This window comes from Mirounga leonina, unplaced genomic scaffold, assembly GCF_011800145.1.
Source record: "Mirounga leonina isolate KUSES-001 unplaced genomic scaffold, KU_Mleo_1.0 Mir_54, whole genome shotgun sequence".
Classification (NCBI taxonomy): domain Eukaryota; kingdom Metazoa; phylum Chordata; class Mammalia; order Carnivora; family Phocidae; genus Mirounga; species Mirounga leonina.
The window spans coordinates 170623-191747 of NW_023270812.1; the positions used below are offsets into that span (position 1 = coordinate 170623).

General features: G+C 43.6%; 1 protein-coding gene across 1 annotated transcript in view; it reads left to right on the forward strand.

The window, feature by feature from the left end:
• The window catches only part of LOC118001784 (T-lymphoma invasion and metastasis-inducing protein 2-like), a 114274-nt gene that overhangs the window by 39647 nt on the left and 53502 nt on the right, over positions 1 to 21125 (forward strand). Inside the window, exons 9-13 of the mRNA XM_034991930.1 lie at positions 2729 to 2890; positions 4527 to 4631; positions 5145 to 5223; positions 7981 to 8073; positions 8992 to 9255. Coding sequence (XP_034847821.1) covers positions 2729 to 2890; positions 4527 to 4631; positions 5145 to 5223; positions 7981 to 8073; positions 8992 to 9255 — 703 coding nt within the window. The remainder of the gene's footprint in view (positions 1 to 2728; positions 2891 to 4526; positions 4632 to 5144; positions 5224 to 7980; positions 8074 to 8991; positions 9256 to 21125) is intronic.

A 21125-nucleotide genomic window follows, 5' to 3' on the forward strand; every position in this document is an offset into this window, starting at 1 on the left:
CCTCTGACCCTCCCCCCTCTCATGCTCTCTCTATCTCATTCTCTCTCAAATGAATAAATAAAATTAAAAAAAAAAAAAAAAGTGCTGCTGCTTTGTGGGGAATGTCAGGTGAGCTGTTTTGTTCCACTAGAACCTGGTGTGTGCTGTAGAAGAACAGAAAAGATTCGAGAAAGTTAAGTTGTATCCATTTTGTGGGGAGGTAACTGGCAGGTTGATATTTCTATATAGCGCAGTGGTGGTGAGCATAGGCTGAACCGAGCACAGGCTGAAGCCAGGTTTTTAGGGTTCAGATCCCCATAGTACCATCATTACAGCTCACTTGCGCTTGGGCAAGTTTCTAGAATTTTCTGAGCCTCGTTTTTCTCACTTGTTACCTAGAGGGTCAGGGCAATGTGGAAAGGGTTGTCAGTGAACTGACAGCATGTGAAAAGCGTATTCCATCCAGGGGCACATGACTGCCTGGCTGACTCGCTCAGTAGAGCATGCAGCTCTTCATTGCAGGGTGGCGAGTTCAAGCCCCAGGTTGGGTGTGGAGCCTACTTGGAAAGAAAAAAAAAAGCTATTCCATCTGGCCCCATGTAAGACAGTCTCTCTATGCTGGAGAATAAAGGATGGGAACAGGAGGAAAGGGAAGGATAGTTGCGAGCTTGTATTTCTTCTATCCCTCTTCCACCTGTCCGTCTTCAGTTTTTCCTGTTCTGCTCTGAAAGTACAAGATTCAATTGCTTTGCGGGAGTAATCCACTGTCTGACTTCTTGGCCTGGCTTCCTGTGTGGTTTCTTACTCCACAGTGACCTCTGCTGGGGTTTTCGTTTGGTTCTGAGCAAGCCTGGTTTGAGAGGTGGGGTCTGTACCTTTAAGGAAGTACCTGCTTGTTACTAATGCACCTGGTTGAAATCACTCCCCAGAGGAAAAGTACCTGGAGGTTGAATCAGAGAAAGATTAGTGATCTGAATGAGATAGGATCCTTCAGGAGAAAGTGGGTCCATGCTGGCTGCCTGCTCCTTGGCTCCAGGCGTCTATTCCTCTCTTTTTTCTTTTGGTTTGGCACATGAGGTTGATATTCATTCTGGGCTATTATCATTTTCCAGGAAACTGTACAGAAAGTGACAGATTCATGACAGGTCCAGAAACATCCCTTTAAAGACGAATACCACATTTTTAAAAAGACAGCACAGAAAAATTGATTCTTTTCTTGCTTTTCCTGAGCCTGTTCTTTTGAAATCTTCAACATATCCTTGCTTTTTTTTTTTTTTTAAGATTTTATTCATTTGAGAGAGACAGAGAGAGCATGAGCAGGGGGGAGAGAGAGAAGCAGGCTCCCCGCTGAGCAGGGAACACAACCTGGGTCTCCATCCCAGGACCCCGGGATCATGACATGAGCCCAAGGCAGATGCTTAACCGACTGAGCCATGCAGGTGCCCCTCTATTCTAGTTTTTTTATCCAGCATAGGAGGATTTTTTTGCTTTGTGGGCTTTTTAATGCATGGAATTCAGAGTAAAATCCATTGATGATAACTTTATGATAAGTAGGCTATAATTATGTGATAGTATTGAAAGTAACATTTTCTAGTGTGTAAGGTATTTTCACATCTGTATTTTTTTGTTTGCAAAATCTGTATTAACTAATAAACCTAAGTAATTATATTACTAATATCCCCTTTTACAGAATGGGAGACAAGGCTCATCAAGGTGAATGTCCTGTCTTGCTGATTAAATGGTAGAATGTGTAACTTGAACATCAGGTTTTTTGATTTCAAATCCCCGGGTCTTTTCTTTACCACCAGTGAAGACCAATGCAAGAATCTAACCAGAGGACGACATTTTTTTTTTTTTTTTAAGAGATTTACTTATTTGAGAGAGAGCGAGATCATGAGCAGGGGAGAAGGGTAGAGGGAGAAGCAGACTCCCCACTGAGCAGGGAGCCCGACTCTGGTCCCGACAGGATCATGGGATCATGACCTGAGCCGAAGGAGACGCTTAACCAACTGAGCCACCCAGGCACCCAGCACATTTCTGAGTTGTTTAATACATGTTAACTATTTTTGTTTATAAATCACGGAAGTTTATGTTAACATGAGATCATTGAATTACCATGCTAATGGGGTCCAGGGAATTAAACATCTTTGGGAAAAGCTTCCTTCTAAAGCTGGTATGTTTGGGGATGATTTCTAAGAGTGTCTAGATGTGAAATAGCTGACGGAAAGAAAAAAAAATGTTCCCAGGATTAGGGACTGATTTTAAGAAGCAAGTAGAAATATGAGAGAAGAGAAACCTGCTCAGATGAAGTGCAGTTCGGGTTAGGATGCGGACAGGCATCAGTGGCCATAAATGAGACCATTTTAAAATTCACAGGGATCAGGAATGCAGATTACACAGGGCGCTTGTCAACCAGCAATTCTAGAGCAGTGAGAGTGGATACCAAGCACCGTTGCATCCACTGTGTCATGTTCAGACTTGGGCTAAGTGGCAAATGGCATGTGGCTAGAACACTGGACGAGGAGTCCATTGCCTTCTGGTCAGCCTCCCTGGGCTTCAGTTTTGTGTGGGTTAAATGAATGAGGAGACACTGGGCTTGTCTGCCCTAGAAGGTTGTGAGAAGCCAGACACAAGGAATGTAGAAGGGCTTACTATAAAATATGCCATGAATCAAGGGGACATTTTTTTCATAGTGTCCGTGCTTTGTGTATCAAATCTATCTGTATTTTCTTGTGGTATCTGAAAACAGGTGGATGAACTTCTGCATATATACGGTTCAACAGCCGATGGTGTTCCCCGAGACAACACGTGGGAAGTCCAGACCTACGTTCATTTTCAGGATAATCAAGGGGTTACTGTAATGATCAAGCCAGAACATAGAGTAGAAGATATTTTGACTTTGGCATGCAAGGTAATGGATTTTGCTGTGGAAATATGTCTCAGTAGAAAGAATCATTAATGTTGCCTCCCTATGCCTTTTAAATCTGTGTGGTATTTAGGAGCTCACTTTCTATACTAGGGAAAAGATTAACATCTATTAACCAACATGTTTATTAATGGACATATTTATTACTTTAATTAGCATTCTCTTCTTCCATCTTTTAGAAGAGTGAGTTGTTAGGTTATGGGCCCTTGCCTTCATGAAGAACCTGAGTCGTTTTACTGAAATTCCTAATATGCCTTTATATCTAGAATAATCATGAAGACTGTTGTTATTTAAGTTCCTTAGGGACAGTGCTCCGTAAACAAGTGGCGTAAACTTCGAAGTAGTTTGGTTTACTCCTAAGCAGTTTTATTGAGTTTCTCTAGATTAAACGAGTAACTTGATACTATTCACGGTTGCTTCATGGAGATTGTTATGAGATGGTGTTTTACTCATTATTCAAATTGGGTTTTGTTTCTGAAAAGAATGTTTACACTAAGTCTTAAAGAGAGCCCGCTGGTAATAGACTGAACGTCAGAGCAGAGGTTTTTAACCCACCAGGTGGCGCAGTAGAGCTGAACTCTTCTTAAGTTTCAGAGAAAATGCCATCAAATAACCTGGCATGGTGAGAACAGGCATGTGGACTTCGGTAACTCTTTACCATGTACACTTAACAGATATGAATAATCATTAATTTTATCTTTTAATAGTCTTGCTTTGACTTAAGCCTTAGGACACCAGACATTTATATATGTAGCTTTAAATTCTTACCAGTTTAATGTCCTCTACTCTGTTATGTAAGGTTTTTATTCAGACAACCCACAATATTGTTTTATACCAACAACATGAGTTATGAAGTTCATAGGTCTGTAAGTGACATAGGACGCCAGAAGTCGGAGTGGGTCAGTTAGACCCAGTTAGAGCATAGGCCTGAAATAATTTGTGAGTGAGTGAATGAGTACGTGTATCAGCATTTTCCTTTTTTTTTTTTTTAAAGATTTTATTTATTTATTTGAGAGATAGAGAATGAAAGAGAGCACATGAGAGGGGGGAGGGTCAGAGGGAGAAGCAGACTCCCTGCCGAGCAGGGAGCCCGATGCGGGACTCGATCCAGGGACTCCAGGATCATGACCCGAGCCGAAGGCAGTCGCTTAACCAACTGAGCCACCCAGGCGCCCAGCATTTTCCTTTTGAAAAAACATTTTTTGGGGTAGGAAATTCCTAATTCTGAGGTTTGTACAATATGAGGTTTTTCACATTTCACACAATTTCTCTACTTCAGTAATGAGAAACAACTTGGGTAAAACCAATGTATAAAATGATAGTACCTGCTGAGATGGTAAGATCTATCCTATCAGATAATATACTACCCTAAGTTCTTAAAAATACACCTCTTGCTTTTTAGTGATAAGCGGTGTCATTTAGAGAAAACCTTCTTAAAAGTAATTATTTGTCCCGTCTTTCTTTTTTTGCACATTTAAATTTCAGCTCTTACGTATGGGTTTAAACTCCATGCAGTATATACAGTATTTCCTTCAGAAATGTCCACTTTGATTTTTAATGAACAGCGATGAATTTAGAAAGAACATTTAAAATCTTGAATGGCTGTCTTTTTTCTTTACAGATGAGGCAGCTGGAACCCAGTCACTATGGCCTACAGCTCCGAAAATTAGTAGATGAAAACATTGAGTACTGTGTCCCTGCACCATATGAATACATGCAAGAACAGGCAAGTGATTTGAACCACATCTAAGGCCTCTTGATTTTAAAAGTCAGTTATTTGTGGGGGCGCCTGGGTGACTCAGTCGGTTAAGTGTCCGACTCTTGATCTTGGCTCGGGTTTTGATCTCAGGGTTGTGAGTTCAAGTGCCGAGTTGGGCTCCATGCTGGGTGTGGCGCCTACTTAAAAAAAAAAGTATGTAATTTGTAGGGGATTGGGGGGATTCTGTTTTAATTTGGCATCTAGTTTGGAAATCATTAAAATAAATTTCCAAAGGGGCGCCTGGGTGGTTCAGTTGGTTGAGCGTTTGACTCTTGGTTTCAGCTCAGGTCAGGATCTGAGAGTCCTGGGGCTGAGCCCCGCGTCGGCCTCAGCGCTCAGTGGGGAGTCTTGCTTCTCCTTCTCCATCTGCTCTTCCCCCAACTTGTGAGCATGCTGTCTCAAATAAATAAAATCTTTAAAAAAATTTTCCAAGATATCATGACATTAAATTTTTTGATTTTGTTGTTTTTCCTTTTGTAGGTTTATGATGAAATAGAAATCTTCCCGCTAAGTGTTTATGATGTGCAGCTCACGAAGACCGGGAGTGTGTCTGACTTTGGTAAGCACAGTAACCCAGTCGGGGGGACACCTGGGTGGCTCAGTCGAGTGAGCGTCTATCTTTGGCTCAGGTCATGATCTCGGGGTCCTGGGATTGAGCCCCGTGTTGGGCTCCCTGCTCAGCGGGGAGCCTGCTTCTCCCTCTCCCACTCCCCCTGCTTGTGTTCCCTCTCTCACTGTGTCTCTGTCAAATAAATAAATAAAATCTTTAAAAAAAAAAAAAAAAAAAAAGGAACCCAGTTAGAGAGCCGTGTTGTCCATCCGTGTCTAGTTTGCTCCAGGATCTTTGGACCTAATTTTTTTTTCTTTACGTTTACATTTTCAGTGTCAACTAGGATAGTAGTTTCTGAAATTCCTCTCATTTTCTTCATTTCTATTTATTTATATTAAGCTCAAAAGATGCTTATTAAATAGGGGAAAATGCCAAAGTAATGAAAAGGAATAAGTATAAAAATTGATGAGTTTGAAACGATGGTGATAAGAGTAACACAACGAATTTACTGGGTGCTGTTCTGAGCTGAGTAACTCGGGATTCTCCTCCGTGTCTTTGCTCTCAGCTTTTCACCCGCCAGAGACGGGGCCTTTCACTGCCTACCGCCCCCGCCTTCCCTCCTATCTGTGGAGATCCACCGTGGCCTCCAGGAACTAAAGGTCTAACTTTCTTCAAGAAGGCTTATATGACTGCTTTACCTTCAGTTTAAAAAATGAAGGGTCAATATTATCCACGTCATTTCGTAATATTTGATTTTTGCATTTCCATTTGTTTGTCTTTAAACTTAGCTTTAAGCTCCTCATGGACTGTATACTCATGTCTTAAAGTTCATTTCAACATTTTATTCTGTCTTTTACTATGGGAACTCAATAATTAGATAATGATCATCAATACATATCTCCATAAAAGACTATTTCTTGTCTTGTTGAATACATCGATACAATTTTTTTCCTTAAAATGAATCCGGCTGATCAAATTCCAGTCATTGTAATATGTTAGTTTTCTTGGGATTTGTTCTTTGTGTCTTTTTAAAAAAATTTATATAATTGACATGTTCTTTATTTTTTAATTTACATAGTCTATTTTGACCCAATGTTATGTTGATTTTCCCTCTGAAGCCTTCTTAGCATTTTGTTTGTATTCTATTGACCTTCACTCTACTTTTCTTGGTGGGTGTTTGTGAATCTTCTTTGTATTTGAATGACTGAAGGACTGAATGAAGACACTTGCAAAGATGCCTTGTGGTGATCACAGTCTGCCAGGCTCTGCCCGAGGCACAGAGGAAAAGGGTGGGGGGACACATCATTCTTCTTCTTGTCAAAGAACTCCCAGTATTATGGAACCAGGACATGGAAACAGGTGCTCCCAACTGTGGAATCAGAGAGAAGAGCACACCCAGGTGAGGGAGATGCATTTAGAGGCAGGGCTGTCTCACCTGGGTTTTGCATGGAGTCACATTTAGGGCCGGTACGGTATCCATCCAAGTGGTTTTCCACCTACTTAAAATGCCTAACCCCATATAGAGTTGTTTCTTAACAAATTATTTTGTATTGAACTGAATTTAATTTATTTCAGTAAGAGTACTTTTTTTGGTTTCAACTTCTAAAAAAATTTAAAAAAAATTTAAATTGTGGTAAAACACCTGTAACAAAGTTTACCATTGTAACCATTAAGAATGGTTAAAAATGGGGTGCCTGGGTGGCTCAGTTGGTTAAGCAACTGCCTTCGGCTCAGGTCATGATCCTGGAGTCCCGGGATCGAGTCCCGCATCGGGCTCCCTGCTCAGCAGGGAGTCTGTTTCCGCCCTCTAACCCTCCCCCCTCTCGTGCTCTCTCTCTCTCTCTCATTCTCTCTCTCAAATAAATAAAATCTTGAAAAAAAAAAAAAGAATGGTTAAAAATGACAGCTCAGTGACATTAAATACATTCCCATTGCTGTGCGGCCAGTAACAGCGTCCATGTTCAGAACTATTTTCATGTTGCAAAACTGGAACTCTGTATTTTTTAAAACCGTCACTCCCCATTCCTCCTTCCCATCCCTTGCCAACCGCCATTCTGCTTTCTGTGTCTATGGATTTGTCTGCTCTCAGTATCTCACGTAAGTGGAACCATACAGTATTTGTTCTTTTGTGACTGGCTTATTTCACATAGCATAAGGTCCTCAAGGTTTGTCCATGTGATAGCATGTATTGGAATTTCTTTCCTTTTTATGAGGGCGTAATTCCATTGTATGTACATACTGCATTGTGTTTATCCATTCATTTATCAAAAGATGATCAGGGGGCTCCTGGGGGGCTCCGTCGGTTAAGGGTCTGCCTTTGGCTCAGGTCATGATCCAGGGTCCTGGGATGGAGCCCCGCATCGGGCTCCCTGCTCGGCGGGAAGCCTGCTTCTCCCTCTCCCACTCTCCCTGCTTGTGTTCCCTCTCTTGCTGTGTCAAATAAATAAATCTTAAAAAAAAAAAAAAAAAAAAAAAGACCAGGTTTCTTCCACCTTTGGCTGTTGTCAATAATGCTGCTCTAAACGTGGGTGTAGCGTCTCCGCTTTTGAACAAGGTCGTGCACTCCTATTGAGCCTTTAGATCTGACACATTCCTGGTTTTCTGCCCCTGCCAGATAGCTGTGCTTTCTCAATACCCGTAACTTGACTTCCTCGACACTGCGTACTTATGAGAAAAGACGTTCAAGGGAATACTGCTGATTGAGTTGGAGAAATTAATTAGTGTGCTGAATTTAGACTTGTTTTTTTCTTTTGTTGTCACTCGTAGGGTTCGCAGTGATAGTGCAGGTGGACGAGCATCAGCATCTCAGCCGAATATTTATAAGTGATGTTCTCCCTGACGGCTTGGCATATGGAGAAGGTCCGTGTGGCACAGAGTGTCTCTGTTCTCTCTTAATTCAAAACTATGGAATGCAGTCTGCCTAGTGAGATGTTCTTGTTGACAGTTTTGTCAGAAAATGGCTTCTCCTAGAACTAAAAAAAGGGCAAACTTAATAGTTTAAGTGAAAATGCATATGCCTATATATGTGTGTATATATATATGGAGAGAGTATTTGGGGGGGTTTGTTTTGAAAGAGAGTATATACACCCACAGAGACTGTACAGTGCATGTGTACAGACAGATGGAGAAAGGAAACGGGTAGCCAGGTAGACACAGACGAATGTTATTTCCCACGGCATTTAACATCAGGTAGAGGAATAATGAATTTGAATGATGGTCAAATGGTTTTCCCTTTTTTTTAAGATTTGTTTACTTTAGAGGGAGTGTGCAGGATCAGGGGAGGGGCAGAGGGAAAGAATCTGCAGCAGAGTCCCCCAGGGCGACGAGGGGCTCCGGCTCAAGACCCTGACTGAGATCATGACCTGAGCCGAAATCAAGAGTCGGACACTCAACCGACTGAGCCGTCCACGCGCTCTTGGTTTTCTTTTTCAACCTGTTCCTTCTGGGGGCACCTGGCTGGCTCAGTCCGTTGAGCACACTACTCTTGATCTCCAGGTCGTGAGTTTAAGCCCCACGTTGGGCAAAAAGCTTACTTAAAAAAAAAAAAAAACAAAACCCCAAAACCAAAACCCCAAACTGTTCCTTTTAATCCCAGTTTTGAGAGAGCTGAAATGCGTTATCAGCAGCATCCGGATACTGTGCGTTTTGGGCTTTGCTTTGAAGACTGCAGCAGGATGTCCCTGAGAATACGTGCTTTGAATTTGTGGCTGACCTTCACCTTCATGTTAAAATACTTCTCCCAGTAATCTCTCTTCTCTTCCTTTTCCTTGTTCTCAGGGTTGAGAAAGGGCAACGAAATCGTGACCTTAAATGGGGAAGCTGTGTCTGATCTTGACCTGAAGCAGATGGAAGCCTTGTTTTCTGAGCAGAGCGTTGGGCTCACTCTGATTGCCCGGCCGCCAGACACAAAAGGCACCTTGTGTTCGTCCTGGTCAGACAGTGACCTGTTCTCAAGGGACCAGAAGAGTCTGCTGCCCCCTCCGAACCAGTCCCAGCTTCTGGAGGAGTTCCTGGATAACTTTAAAAAGAATACAACCAATGGTAAGGCTGTGTTCTTTCTTCCTTCTTCATTGCTGGTATCAACAGCTGATAATTTTAGGCTGTATATTTTGCTTGCAAACTTAGATTATTTAGGCTGTTCAAAGAATGTTTTCTCATTTATTAGGAGAAGAACACAGATGCCAACCCAGTAGAGCTAATCAAAATTTCATGCACTGTGGAAATCATAACACTTTCATGAAAATAGAAAATAAATTTCTGTACAAAAGAATATCCTTTAAAATAGCAGAATCTTTAAAAAAAAAAATCACCCAGGTTAATTTTGTATTGTAATTACTTTGTGATTGAAGGTAGATGAAAGCCAACATAAATGACAGAGTTTGATTTTCTATTCAGTTGAATCTAAGGCAAAAAACCATTTTGCAGCAATCTTTTGGGTTCTTAGAAACCTTGATACAGTTTCATTCTTTACCTCTTTTGTAGGTGCCTCAGCCCAGTAGGTAGTAACTCAGTCTCATAATTCTTTACCTCTTTCGTTAAGTGACTGCTTTCTCAATAAACTGCGAACTTTTCATGTAGGTCGTAAATTTTAAAATTTTGGCAAGGCCTAAAAATGAAAAGTTGTATGCCAGCTTATTTTTCTAAAGGTAAAATTTCCACATGAGGAAATAATCTGAAGGTCTGGATTTCTGACTTTATTAATTCATGCATAATTCATGTGTTGCAGGCAAGTAAATCAGAGGCTCCAGCTATTACTGAAAACCTGTAGTTTCTCTCTGTATTCCTGGAGGAAGCTGGTCAAGCCCTGACATGAGACAGAGAGCATAGGGTGTTTATGTTAAGTGCACACAAAGGAATTTTTTTTAGATTTTATTTGTTTCTTTAGGGGGTGGGGCAGAGGGAGAGGAGAGAGAATCTCAAGCAGGCTTCTGCACTGAGCACCATGCCTGATGTGGGGCTCAGTCTCACGACCCTGAGATCATGACCTGAGTTGAAACCAAGAGTCGATGCTCAATGGACTGAGCCACCCAGGTTCCCCCACACAAAGGAACATTTATACTTAATTGCAGTGATAATGGATTTCCAATGGAAATCTCTGCATGATTACTAGAAATGAATGAAAAACACAAAAAGAGGAGTTGTTTGGATAGATTTAATTATAAAGCAAGTTTATTAGGTCATTTTTGGAATTAAAAAATCAGATGTAAGATTTGTGATTCAATAAGGTATATAGTGCTTTCTTCTCTTGGGGCTTCACTCCAATTTAAAATGCCATTAAATTGACTTGGCATATAAAAGTGGATATCATAAAGCAAAAATCATGATGGAACTAATTAATTACTTGGTTATATTAGGGCCATCACTCAGTGACCCTGGGCTCTGGTACAGGCCTGAGCATTCCACATAATACATGCATGTGTCCATTCGCTGGATTCATTATTCTTGAGGGATACATTCACTGCCCTTTATATCTCTATGTATTTTATCATAATGAGAAATTACTGCAGAGTCTATAACACTTTTGGTACTGCAGGAATGAATTTCTACAGAAAGCAGCAAAAATGGCAAATTTACCTTTTTTTTTTTTTTTAAAGATTTTATTTATTTATTTGAGAGAGAGAGAATGAGAGACAGAGAGCATGACGGGGAGGAGGGTCAGAGGGAGAAGCAGACTCCCTGCCGAGCAGGGAGCCCGATGCGGGACTCGATCCCAGGACTCCAGGATCATGACCTGAGCCGAAGGCAGTCACTTAACCAACTGAGCCACCCAGGCGCCCCTACCTTTTTTTTTTTAATAGTTAAGGATCAAGCAGATCAGCTAAGCCTATTTACCCCTTTTTGTTTGTTTTGCGTGCAAACAATTCAAAGAGGTCCTGGGTCCGATAGCCATTATATGGGGCTCCTGGGTGGCTCAGTCTGTTAAGCATCTGCCTTTGGCTCAGGTCATGATCTCAGGGTCCTGGGATCGAGCCCCACATCAGGCTCCTTGCTCAGCGAGGAGCCTATTCTTGCCTCTGCCCCCCCACCCCCATTCATGCTGTGTCTGTCTGTCTCTCTCAAATAAGTAAATTAAATCTTAAAAAAAAAAAAATAGCCATTATATTACCCCAGGGAGCCATTCTGATGGTGGAAAGCTTGTATAACTTATCTGAGCGCTGCTGATGTCTGTGTATACAGATGGCTTGGCTAGTCGGACCCACAGGGCTTTTCCATAGCTGGTCGTCCTGCAGGTCCCCACAGGGTTACAGTGCATCCCTCCACTCGTCCTGCCCTGCCCAGTGCTCTGCTGCAGCCAGGACAGACAGGAGAGCCGTACACCGCCCGCCCCCCACGGCCCCCCTGATTTCCTGGCGAGGCCGTGTGTCTGGTGGGGGGCGCTGAATCGCTGTCCCCGGGAGCGCCCCGCCACCCTTCTGCCTGCAGTTCTGTTCTCTGTGTCCCTCACTGTTGCACAGTAACGTGCCTGCCTTGAAAACAAAACAGCCATGATGGGCGGCTTCCCCACACACTTTGCAAATACAGAATTTGTTTTCTTTTTGAAGCGAAAGCTTGTGCAGGAAGAAGACGCCTGTGAGTGAACATCTCAGAAGGACGACTCTGTGTTTTTAAGGTTGGGGGAAAAGAAAAGAAGGGGTGGGGGGTGGAAATTGGAAGATAGAAGAAAAAGTGTGAGTCCCTCATTTGTGCATGGTATCGAGATTGTGCTCGGGAGCCTGCGTGGGTGAGAGGAGAGGTGAGGTGGCACCTGAGGTGAGGTGACGGGCACGCAGGCCTGTGAGTCCCACCTGGATTCGAGTCCCGGCTGTGCTTGTGTGGGTGTGGCCTCGGGGCAGCCCTCAGCCGGGGAAGCATGGGTGCTGGTGGGGGACCCCGAGCTTCCTGCCCCCCCCCCCCACGGGGACAGTTCTGCGGTGCCTACCACGATTCAGGGGGTCCCGGTAAAACTGAGCCCCACGTGCACATAGCAACCTCGTTTTCACGGCTTTTATGGGCTTTCTCCCCTCTCGGTCTCACCTTCCCTGTGCCTTCCCTTGGGCCTCTTGGGATCACCTTCCAAATAAACTTGTAAACCCACGTCCTCGTCTTGGACTCTGCTTATGGGGGAGCCCATATGGAGACACGGAGCCTTGATTTCTCACCTGGAAGATACGGTTTCGCGCCTCACCTGAATAGGTCACTCTAAGGAAGTCCACGTCTATATGTGTCTGGCCCAGCTCCTTACGTGTCAGGAATTCCAAAAACGGGATTCTCGTCTTCCCTCTCCTGTGCAGCTTGATGTTTTATGAAAAATTACCTTGCTTTACTTTGGCAGTGAACCAGAAAATGGTAGTCCCATTTTCTTGCTAAGGTTAAAAATTACACAAAGGAAAGAACTTAAATGACTTTGATAAACAATTTTTCAGTCAACTTTGAGTTGTACTCAGAAGTGAGAGTCTGGGGGGCGCCTGGGTGGCTCAGACGGTTAAGCGTCTGCCTTCGGCTCAGGTCATGATCCCAGCGTCCTGGGATCGAGTTCCGCATCGGGCTCCCGGCTCAGCGGGGAGCCTGCTTCTGCCTCTGACCCTCCCCCCTCTCACGCTATTTCTCTCTCGCTCACTCTCTAAAAAATAAATAAAATCTTAAAAAAAAAAAAAAAAAGAAGAAGTGAGAGTCTGCCTTCCCCTCACTTTTGTGTTCCCTCAACAATACCAGAGGCATCCCCAGCCCAGTACTTGAAACGAAGGAAGATTTTCCCATTTTGTTTTCCAGAGAAGCCAATCCTCTGTTAATAAAAAACAAACAGCTGGTGCTCTGGAAGGGAAGAACTTTTTTTTGTTTTGTTTAAATAGAAACATAAGAATATAAGAAGGTAAAGGAAGAAACTGCAGGGTGGTTTTGGGCATATCTTGACTGTCCATGATGAAGGTTTACTGATTCCATACTGGGTGCTTAAAACATGTGAGGCCCTAGGAATAAGCTACATTGGGTTTAGGGCTTTTTGGTCTTCTTTTGGTTTTGGTCAGGTATCCAGAAATTTATATTTGTTAGCTTTAGTCTCTTGATCAGGTTAGAGCAGAACAGAACACCATCCTTATTTACATATCTGACTGAAAAAAGTGCCAGCAAGAGTAGCAGGTCCTGAGGAGCCCGGGCAAGGATTGTGGCTTGCTATTCCGCGTCTTTGCTTTTCTAGATAAGAAACATCCTACTGGCATTTGAGACTCATTGATAAGTACCCTGGTTAGGAAAATGGTCCTCAAACTTCCCGATGCTGAAGACTCGCCTGCTGACCTTGGGAAAATGCATATTCCTGGGTCCGGCCGTCAAAGAGCCCCCTGCAGGAGGTCTGGGGTAGTGCAAGCTCCATTGTTAACCCGGCTCCCTCATGTGGCCCCCAAGGTGGGGGGGGAGGGGATGGGGGCATTAGTCTAAAGGGAGGTGGGGCTGACCCTGAGAGGTAGGTCCTACCCTTTCTTGAACCCTTGTGTGCCAAGGGTTTGAGGGTTAAATGAGATCATCTGTGTGAAGATCTCAGCAAGTGATAGCTGTTGTGTTTGCGTGTTGTTACTCTCAGTGGGGGGATTATATGCCCCAGACCACCACCACTGTCCTGAGTGGCTCAGAATGCAGCCAGCTGACCTGTGAGCTCAGCTCATTTGTGCAGTAGCCCGCCCTCAGGAGACGCAGGCCCATTCAGCAAATTGAGTACACGGGGAGCCAAGAACTAACCGTAGTCACGGGCTTCCTGTGATCCTCTGTGAAGAGTGGAGCAGACAGGAGCGCATCTAGAACTGATGTGTTAGTTCCTTGGTTTCCTTGGACGTGAATGACCATTTGATTCTTGCCTCTTTCTGCTCGGGTTATCCGCAGTAGAAAGAGAGGAAACGTGTATGGGCTGTCTTTGACTGGAGTGGAGATCTCATCTGTAAGGACTGACTGTAGACAGATTAATGTTGTGGCTGGAATCCCCCAGCGAGGCTGGTGTTAGTTTCAAGCCAACAGGTTCGAGCCAACAGGGCTGCCACGGAAGGGCTTGGGCGGGCCAGCCCCTGATCATCCTGGATTCTTGTGGATGCTGTTTTTTGCAGTTTATATTGAAAACCCCTTTTCTAGGGTATGCCATCTTTGAGAAATTCCAGCAGCTTTTTAGAGAGAGTCCTGTGGGGCCTAGAGTTTCTGAACCAAGTCTTTCAGCAGGGAGTCCATTGTGGCCTTAACGTGGTCTCCGTCTGTAAATGGCAATTAACACTGTGCTGTGAGTGTCGGGGACTCACAGGGGACAGAAGAGAGAGGACCTGGGTTCCTGCTCCCACTCAGACCGCATCCGCCCAGCAGTGCTGACCCGACAATGAAGGTAATTGCAGCCTGAGGTTCTTTTTTTAATTCCATGCCTGGCGCTGAATCACTCTCGTTCTGAATTGATGTATGAGGAGTGTAGATCTTCAAGCTACCAGAAGCCACTTAGATGCAGATTTGCTGTTTGGAAGGAATTGCTCCTGGGACTGTATGTGTCCCTCACACAGCTTCTCACCAGGGTCGGGGGGCAGGGGGGTGCAGTTACAGAGCCGGCTCAGATGTGGACACCCACTGATTTCCTGTTGATGAGGATGAGGGCATTTTGGCTTCCATAGCCTGGTGTAGGATGACGAACAGCACTGAGCTCAGGATATGCTGTTTGTATGTGTAACTGCTGTTACTGCAGTGAGCTGGCTGATGCCCCAGATCCCCAGGTGTAAAAACAGAGTGGTTCCTAAAGATGGTTGGTACATTAAAAAATTTAAAAGAAGGGGTGCCTGGGTGGCTCAGTCAGTTAAGCGTCTGCCTTCAGCTCAGGTCATGATCCCAGGGTCCTGGGATCATCCCTCATCGTGCCCTGCTCAGCGGGGAGCCTGCTTCTCCCTCTCCTTCTGCCACTCCTCCTGCTTGTGCTCTCTCTCTGTCTAATAAATAAATACAATCTTTTAAAAAAATTTTTAAAAAAATTAAAAGAAAATAAGAGTGAGAAATAGACCGCTTTTGCCAGGGCACAGAACGTTGGTCTCAGAATCTTTGTTGCCGATAATGGTGCTGAAGGTCCTTGTCAGTTTCATCGAGGGACATGAGCAGGTGGTTTTCTGTGAGCAGAGCAGAGAGTTACAGACCTTGGGTACGAACTCTCTTGCCAAGCTTAGTGTTGTTGGGGCATTTGGTCCCCTTTTCTCATTCCTCGTCCTTCATTTAGTCACTTGTTTATTTAACAAGTAAGCAATAACGTTCTGCTAAATGTTGCAGATACATAAAGCTGAACTAGACAATTGTTTTCTATTCTCAAGCTTATTGTTGAATGGAAAAGTAAAACGCTTGTAGATAATAATTCACTATTAAAAGAATCTTTTCAATAAAGAGAGAAGTCGTCCAGCTCATAGGGTGGAAATCCCACTGATTTTTCTGTTTATTTTGAGCAAAGGGTCCAAAAGAGAGGCATGAGAAATGGGGGAAAGGTTAGCGTTTGCCTTGAGCACCGCAGCTGGAGAGTTTCCTGTGGGGGGGTGGGGTGTAGTGTGAGGTCTGGAGGATGTTTCATATACAGCACTTAGATCTCACCTGCCTAGTGTGTGAATGGGAAATAAAATTGGAAAGCCTCTTGGGGCCAGATTGTAGAAAACCCTTAAATTGCAGGAATTTGTAACATGTCCTGGCCTGTATCTGAAAAAAACAAACAACTAAAAACAGAAAAACTGGCGAGTACTGCATTACTTTCTCCTGCCTTGAGTAAAATGCAGAGGATTTGTCTGGTCACTTATTTTCTTTTTTAAAAAGATTTTATTTATTTATTTGAGAGAGAGAGAGAGACAGAGAGCGAGCTTACCCACAAGCTCAGGGGAGGGGCAGAGGGAGAGGGAGAAGCAGACTCCCTGCCAAGCAGGGATCCCGATGTGGGGTTCAATCCCAGGACCCCGGGATCATGACCTGAGCCAAAGGCAGATGCTTAACCAAATGAGCTACCCAGGTCATTGGTCATTGTTTTTAATGACCAGAAGACCTTGCAAAAAAAATACTCAAATAAATGTTTTTTTCTTGGGAAAGAATGAATAAATGACTTACCATAGGTATCCTATAAAACTAAAGTGCTCCTCAGCATGTGAAGCCATGGCCAGGAATGGTGTGGTCCTCACAGTGGTCATTAGGGGGGTGCCATGCTGGCTTGTGGTACGGGGTGCCCCATAGCAAGGAGGATGAGGCATTGTTGGAACTGAGGGGAGAGCTGGTAAATAAAGTTTGCCCGCATTTTGAGTTAAAAACCAGTCTTATATTATCTCTCCTAATCGTAAATGGAAATTCATCTTTCAGGTAAAAATCTACAGAATTTCTCTGAGGAACACTGTATGAAATTTCTATGGGTGATGTCCCTTTTACTAGCCCTTTGAGAGTTTGGGAGGACTGGGTCAAATCTCATCTCCCATGCAGGCAGAGTGAGCCCGGAACTGTTAGGTGTGGTTGGAAAGAGGAAGCTTTATAGGGTGTTATAGAAAAGAAAAAAAAGCTCTGACTGTTCCTGTGTCTATCATGAGTACTGATTGCTGAATGATGCTTGTCTGCATTTCCATGTTGGTTCTTTGTAATGGGCTTGGAAGTGAATTATACTGCTGACTTTCTCCTTCCTGTGAAGGAATTGAGACCATCAGGAAGGACCATGTGGGGCTATCTCCTCTTGAGCTTTCACTTCTAGAGACAGCTGTGTTGTGACCACGTCTTTCACCGTTTGGGTCGGTAATACACGTGCCTGGTGTGGCATCCCAGCAGTGCGAAGGGCTCAACAGTCAGAGCTGTGTGGGGAAGTGGTTAAGAGTGTGGCTACTATGCATACAACTTGGGATCAGTCTTGCTCCAGGTTTGTGACCAGCTGTGGGACGTTGGTTGGGCACGCCACTTAATCTGTGTTTAGTGTTTGCAACTGTAAACTAGTCGAGGGTTTTTATGGGATTAATGAGCTAATATTTGGAAAGAGCTAGATAGTGGCACATAGCAAAGACCATATAAGCATTTAACTGAATAAAATAGATGAATTTCTCCCACTCTGTACTTAGCCACCCACTTTCTCACCCAGAGGTAATCATTGTTCTTAGTTTCTTTCTCATTCCGGTCTGGAGACTCTTAAATGTTGGGGAAAATTGTGGGGCATTTTTCTGCTCTGTTTTATTGAAATATCTTCGTCCGTGGCTATGGTAGGCAGATAAATCCCTGCCAAGAATGTCCACATCCTAATCCCCGGAACCTGTGACTATGGCAAAAACAATATACATGACAAAAGGAACTTCAGCGATGTGATTGGATTAAGGATCTTGAGATGGGGAGATTATCCTGGATGATCTGGGTGGGCTGTAAAACAGAGGCTGGAGAGTCAGAATCGGAGATGTAGTGACATAAGCAGATTGGAGTGATATGGGCCTGTGAACGAAATAATGTGTGCAGCTTCTAGAAATTGCAGAGACATGGGAACAGATTCTCCCTTAGAGCCTCCAGGTGGAATATGGCCCAGGCAGACCCATTTCAGTCTTCTGACCTCCAGAAATATAAGATAATAAATTTTTATTTATGTGTCAAGCACTGTGTGTGATGGCTGGGGTACAAAAATAGCCATAGTTCCACCTTCAGGCCGCTACAGTGGAGTTGGGGCAAATGCATGAACAGCCAACAATCATTATCCACCATCATAACAGCGCTAGTCCTGTAGTTCCTATACTTGTCGGTATCCAGGTCCTTTACTGTGAAAAATTATCAGGGACCCCAAAGGGCTTTTGTTATGTGGATTATATCTTTCAGTGTTTACTATATTAGAAATTTAACCTGAGAGGCACCTGGGTGGCTCAGTTGGTTGGGTGTCCAACTCTTGGTTTCGGCTCAGGTCACGATCTCAGGGTCGTGAGATAGAGCCCTGTGTTGGGCTCTGTGCTCAGGACAGAGTCGCTTGAGATTCTCTGCCTCTCCCTTTCCCCCAGCCCCTCCCCCCCACTCACACTCTCTCTTTCTAAAATAAAATCTTTAAAAGAAATTTGAACCAAGAAATTTAAAAAGTATTTATTAAAATTTATTTTCATGTAACAACGAATCCATTTCATGTTAACACAGCATATTTTTAATGAACTAATTCTCCAAACAAACAAAAAAATCAGTGAGAAGAATAGCATTGTTTTACATTTTTGTAGTCTCTTTAACGTGTGTCTTAGTAGAAGACAGCTGGGTTTTATATCAGCATCTGCATTCAGCCTATTGCAAATGCTTGTTTTTGTGACAGTGATTTGAAGAAAATCCAACCTCACACAGATACTGTAGTTGGCAAAGAGAGGAGTATTTTAATAATCTTTCATAGTTGGCAAAGAGAGGAGTATTTTAATAATCTTTCAGATAATTGTGGCTATTCATCTTTAATATTACACCAAAACTCAACAAGTGGTAGTTCCTTGAAGGTGAGTTGCATGTGGGTTCTGAAACACGGTTGGTAGACCTTCCTACTTGCTCCGATTAAAGTCCATTGGCCTGTCTTACACTTTGAATGGATCTTTTAGTTATGTGATTTTGTAATGTGCAATGGTTATTTGGAAACATTGGGTTGCTAGGTTATGCAGATCTTTCAAATATGGATGTTTCATTACACAACATTAAAATCACATTCATTAATATCGCCATCAGTTTCTTGTGGAAAAGCCTTGATGTGTTCGGAAGCTATCAAGCTCACAGTGGTGGACACGTTTTCCAGGATTTGAATTTTTGTTACAAAGTTGGAATTATATCTACAATACTGTCCGTTTTTTCCTTGGAAGTGACAGGCTCACTTTGTTCATTTTATGTTTTCATTTTTAAAAAATATTTTTAGGGCACCTGGGTGGCTCAGTTGGTTAAGCGACTGCCTTCGGCTCAGGTCATGATCCTGGAGTCCTGGAATCGAGTCCCGCATCGGGCTCCCTGCTCGGCAGGGAGTCTGCTTCTCCCTCTGACCCTCCTCCCTCTCATGCTCTCTGTCTCTCATTCTTTCTCTCAAAATAAATAAATAAATAAAATCTTTAAAAAAAATATATATTTTTAAGTAGGCTCTATACCCAGTGTTGGACTTGAACTCATCACCCTGAGATCAAGAGTTGCATGCTTTACGAACTGAGCCAGCCAGGTACCCCACACTTTGTTCGTTTTAAAGAAAATATTTTGTCTTTTTTTTTTTTTTTTTTTTAGTAAAAATTGTTTTGTTAAAAAAAAAAAGCTAGCTCAGCTTGCAACACTATGGTGTAAGTGCATTTTCTTGCAACAACCATTGCATAAGAGCTGTATGGATACTTCTCAAACATGTTCCCAAGGGTTGAGTTCTAGTAGAGTCAGCCATTTTTACTGCTTCATTGAGGATGTTGTTAATGGATGCCAGCATGTTCTCGATGGAAGTGTGCAGTAATGGAGTTAGCGGTGACGAGTAACGGTGGATGCCACTGCTCTGACGTGCGCTACATCACGAGCAGATCTACCCACGACTGCCTTGCACTCCCATTGCAGATGTCCTCAGAGAGAAAATGGCAGATGACATCTACAATTATTACTGAAAATACTTCTGAACTTGTAGGTCACTTGAAAGGGTCCCAGTGGCCCCAGAAGTTGACAGACCACACTGAGAAGGACTGTTACAGTACATAAGGGGCAGCGAGAACGCATGTTCCAGGTTCCCAGGGCCACCTCTGAGGGATAGTCTCACTTTTGTTAAACCCTGAAGAAAGCAGAGTGCATTCTGGGCAGAGAGAAGTTGCAGAGGGTGGGGGTCAGGGTCTTGCTGAGGCGAGATGTGTGTGAGTAATTCAGGGTTTTTGGAAGGTAAGGTGCGAATGGGGAGGATGGAAGAGATAAGACTGGACTGGTGAGCAAGGGCCAGGTCGAAGCCAGGTGGTGGGGAGCTGCGGGGGAGGGGAGGGGCCCTGAAGCTGGTGATCAGCCGCTGAGAAGTAAACATTCGTGGGCCAGGCAGGGCTGGGGTTGAGGGGTGGGGGGCGCTGTGGTGGCAGGGCATCCCTGTGCTTCTCTCCACCAGAGCGCTCAGGTTGGGAGGGGTAACTGTCCTTCCTCAGCACAGGGTCTCTTGAATTTTATCACTAATAAGTCCCCAGACCCGTAAGTGGAGCCACTCAATAAAGATTTGCTCAAATGTAGGAATGAATGAATCAAGGATATGGGAATGACAGGGCTTAAGCTCTAAAAAAGAAAAAAAAAAAAAAAACAAAAAACCCTCCAAGGTCTTGTGTTTCCAATATTCACTTTATTTTTCAGCGAGATGCTAAGGCTTGCATTATATCTAAAATGTGGTTTGTTTCAAGTGCAGAAGATACAACATGTGGCTGAGAAAGGGAATTGTGGCTTTGTTTAGGAGGCTGAATTCATGGTGCTTTAAAGAAATGTGACTTTGAGAATTGTTTTTTCCATGAAGTTGGCCAATGAACTACAAAGCTTAATTTTAATCTTCATCCTGAACTCAGACACTTAAGTTGTCTATGACGTGAGACATGCCCTGTTCTTACCCCCGTTCAAGCCCCTGGGATTGTATTCTGTGAGTACTCCTTGCTCATGAAGAGTGCCTGAGGCCAAGCAGAGAAATTAAGGGGGTCTCTCTCTCTCTCTCTCTTTTTTTACTTTAATTTACTCATTGAACAAATATTCAGTGGTCGCCTGTTCTGTATCAGGAGCTGTTTTTAGAGGCGCTGGAGATAGATCAGTGAACACAGCAGGTTAAAACTCCCTCAGCACATGGACCTTGCATTTCAGTGCGTGGAAATCCATATAAACAACAAACATAATAAGTAAATTACATAGTGTACTAACAGGTGGTAAGTGTGATGGAAAAACAAAGATCGGGGGCAGAGGGACCAGGAGTAGAGCCGGGAGCAGGTGGCCATTGGAACTCGGACACCAGCAGTTGTGGG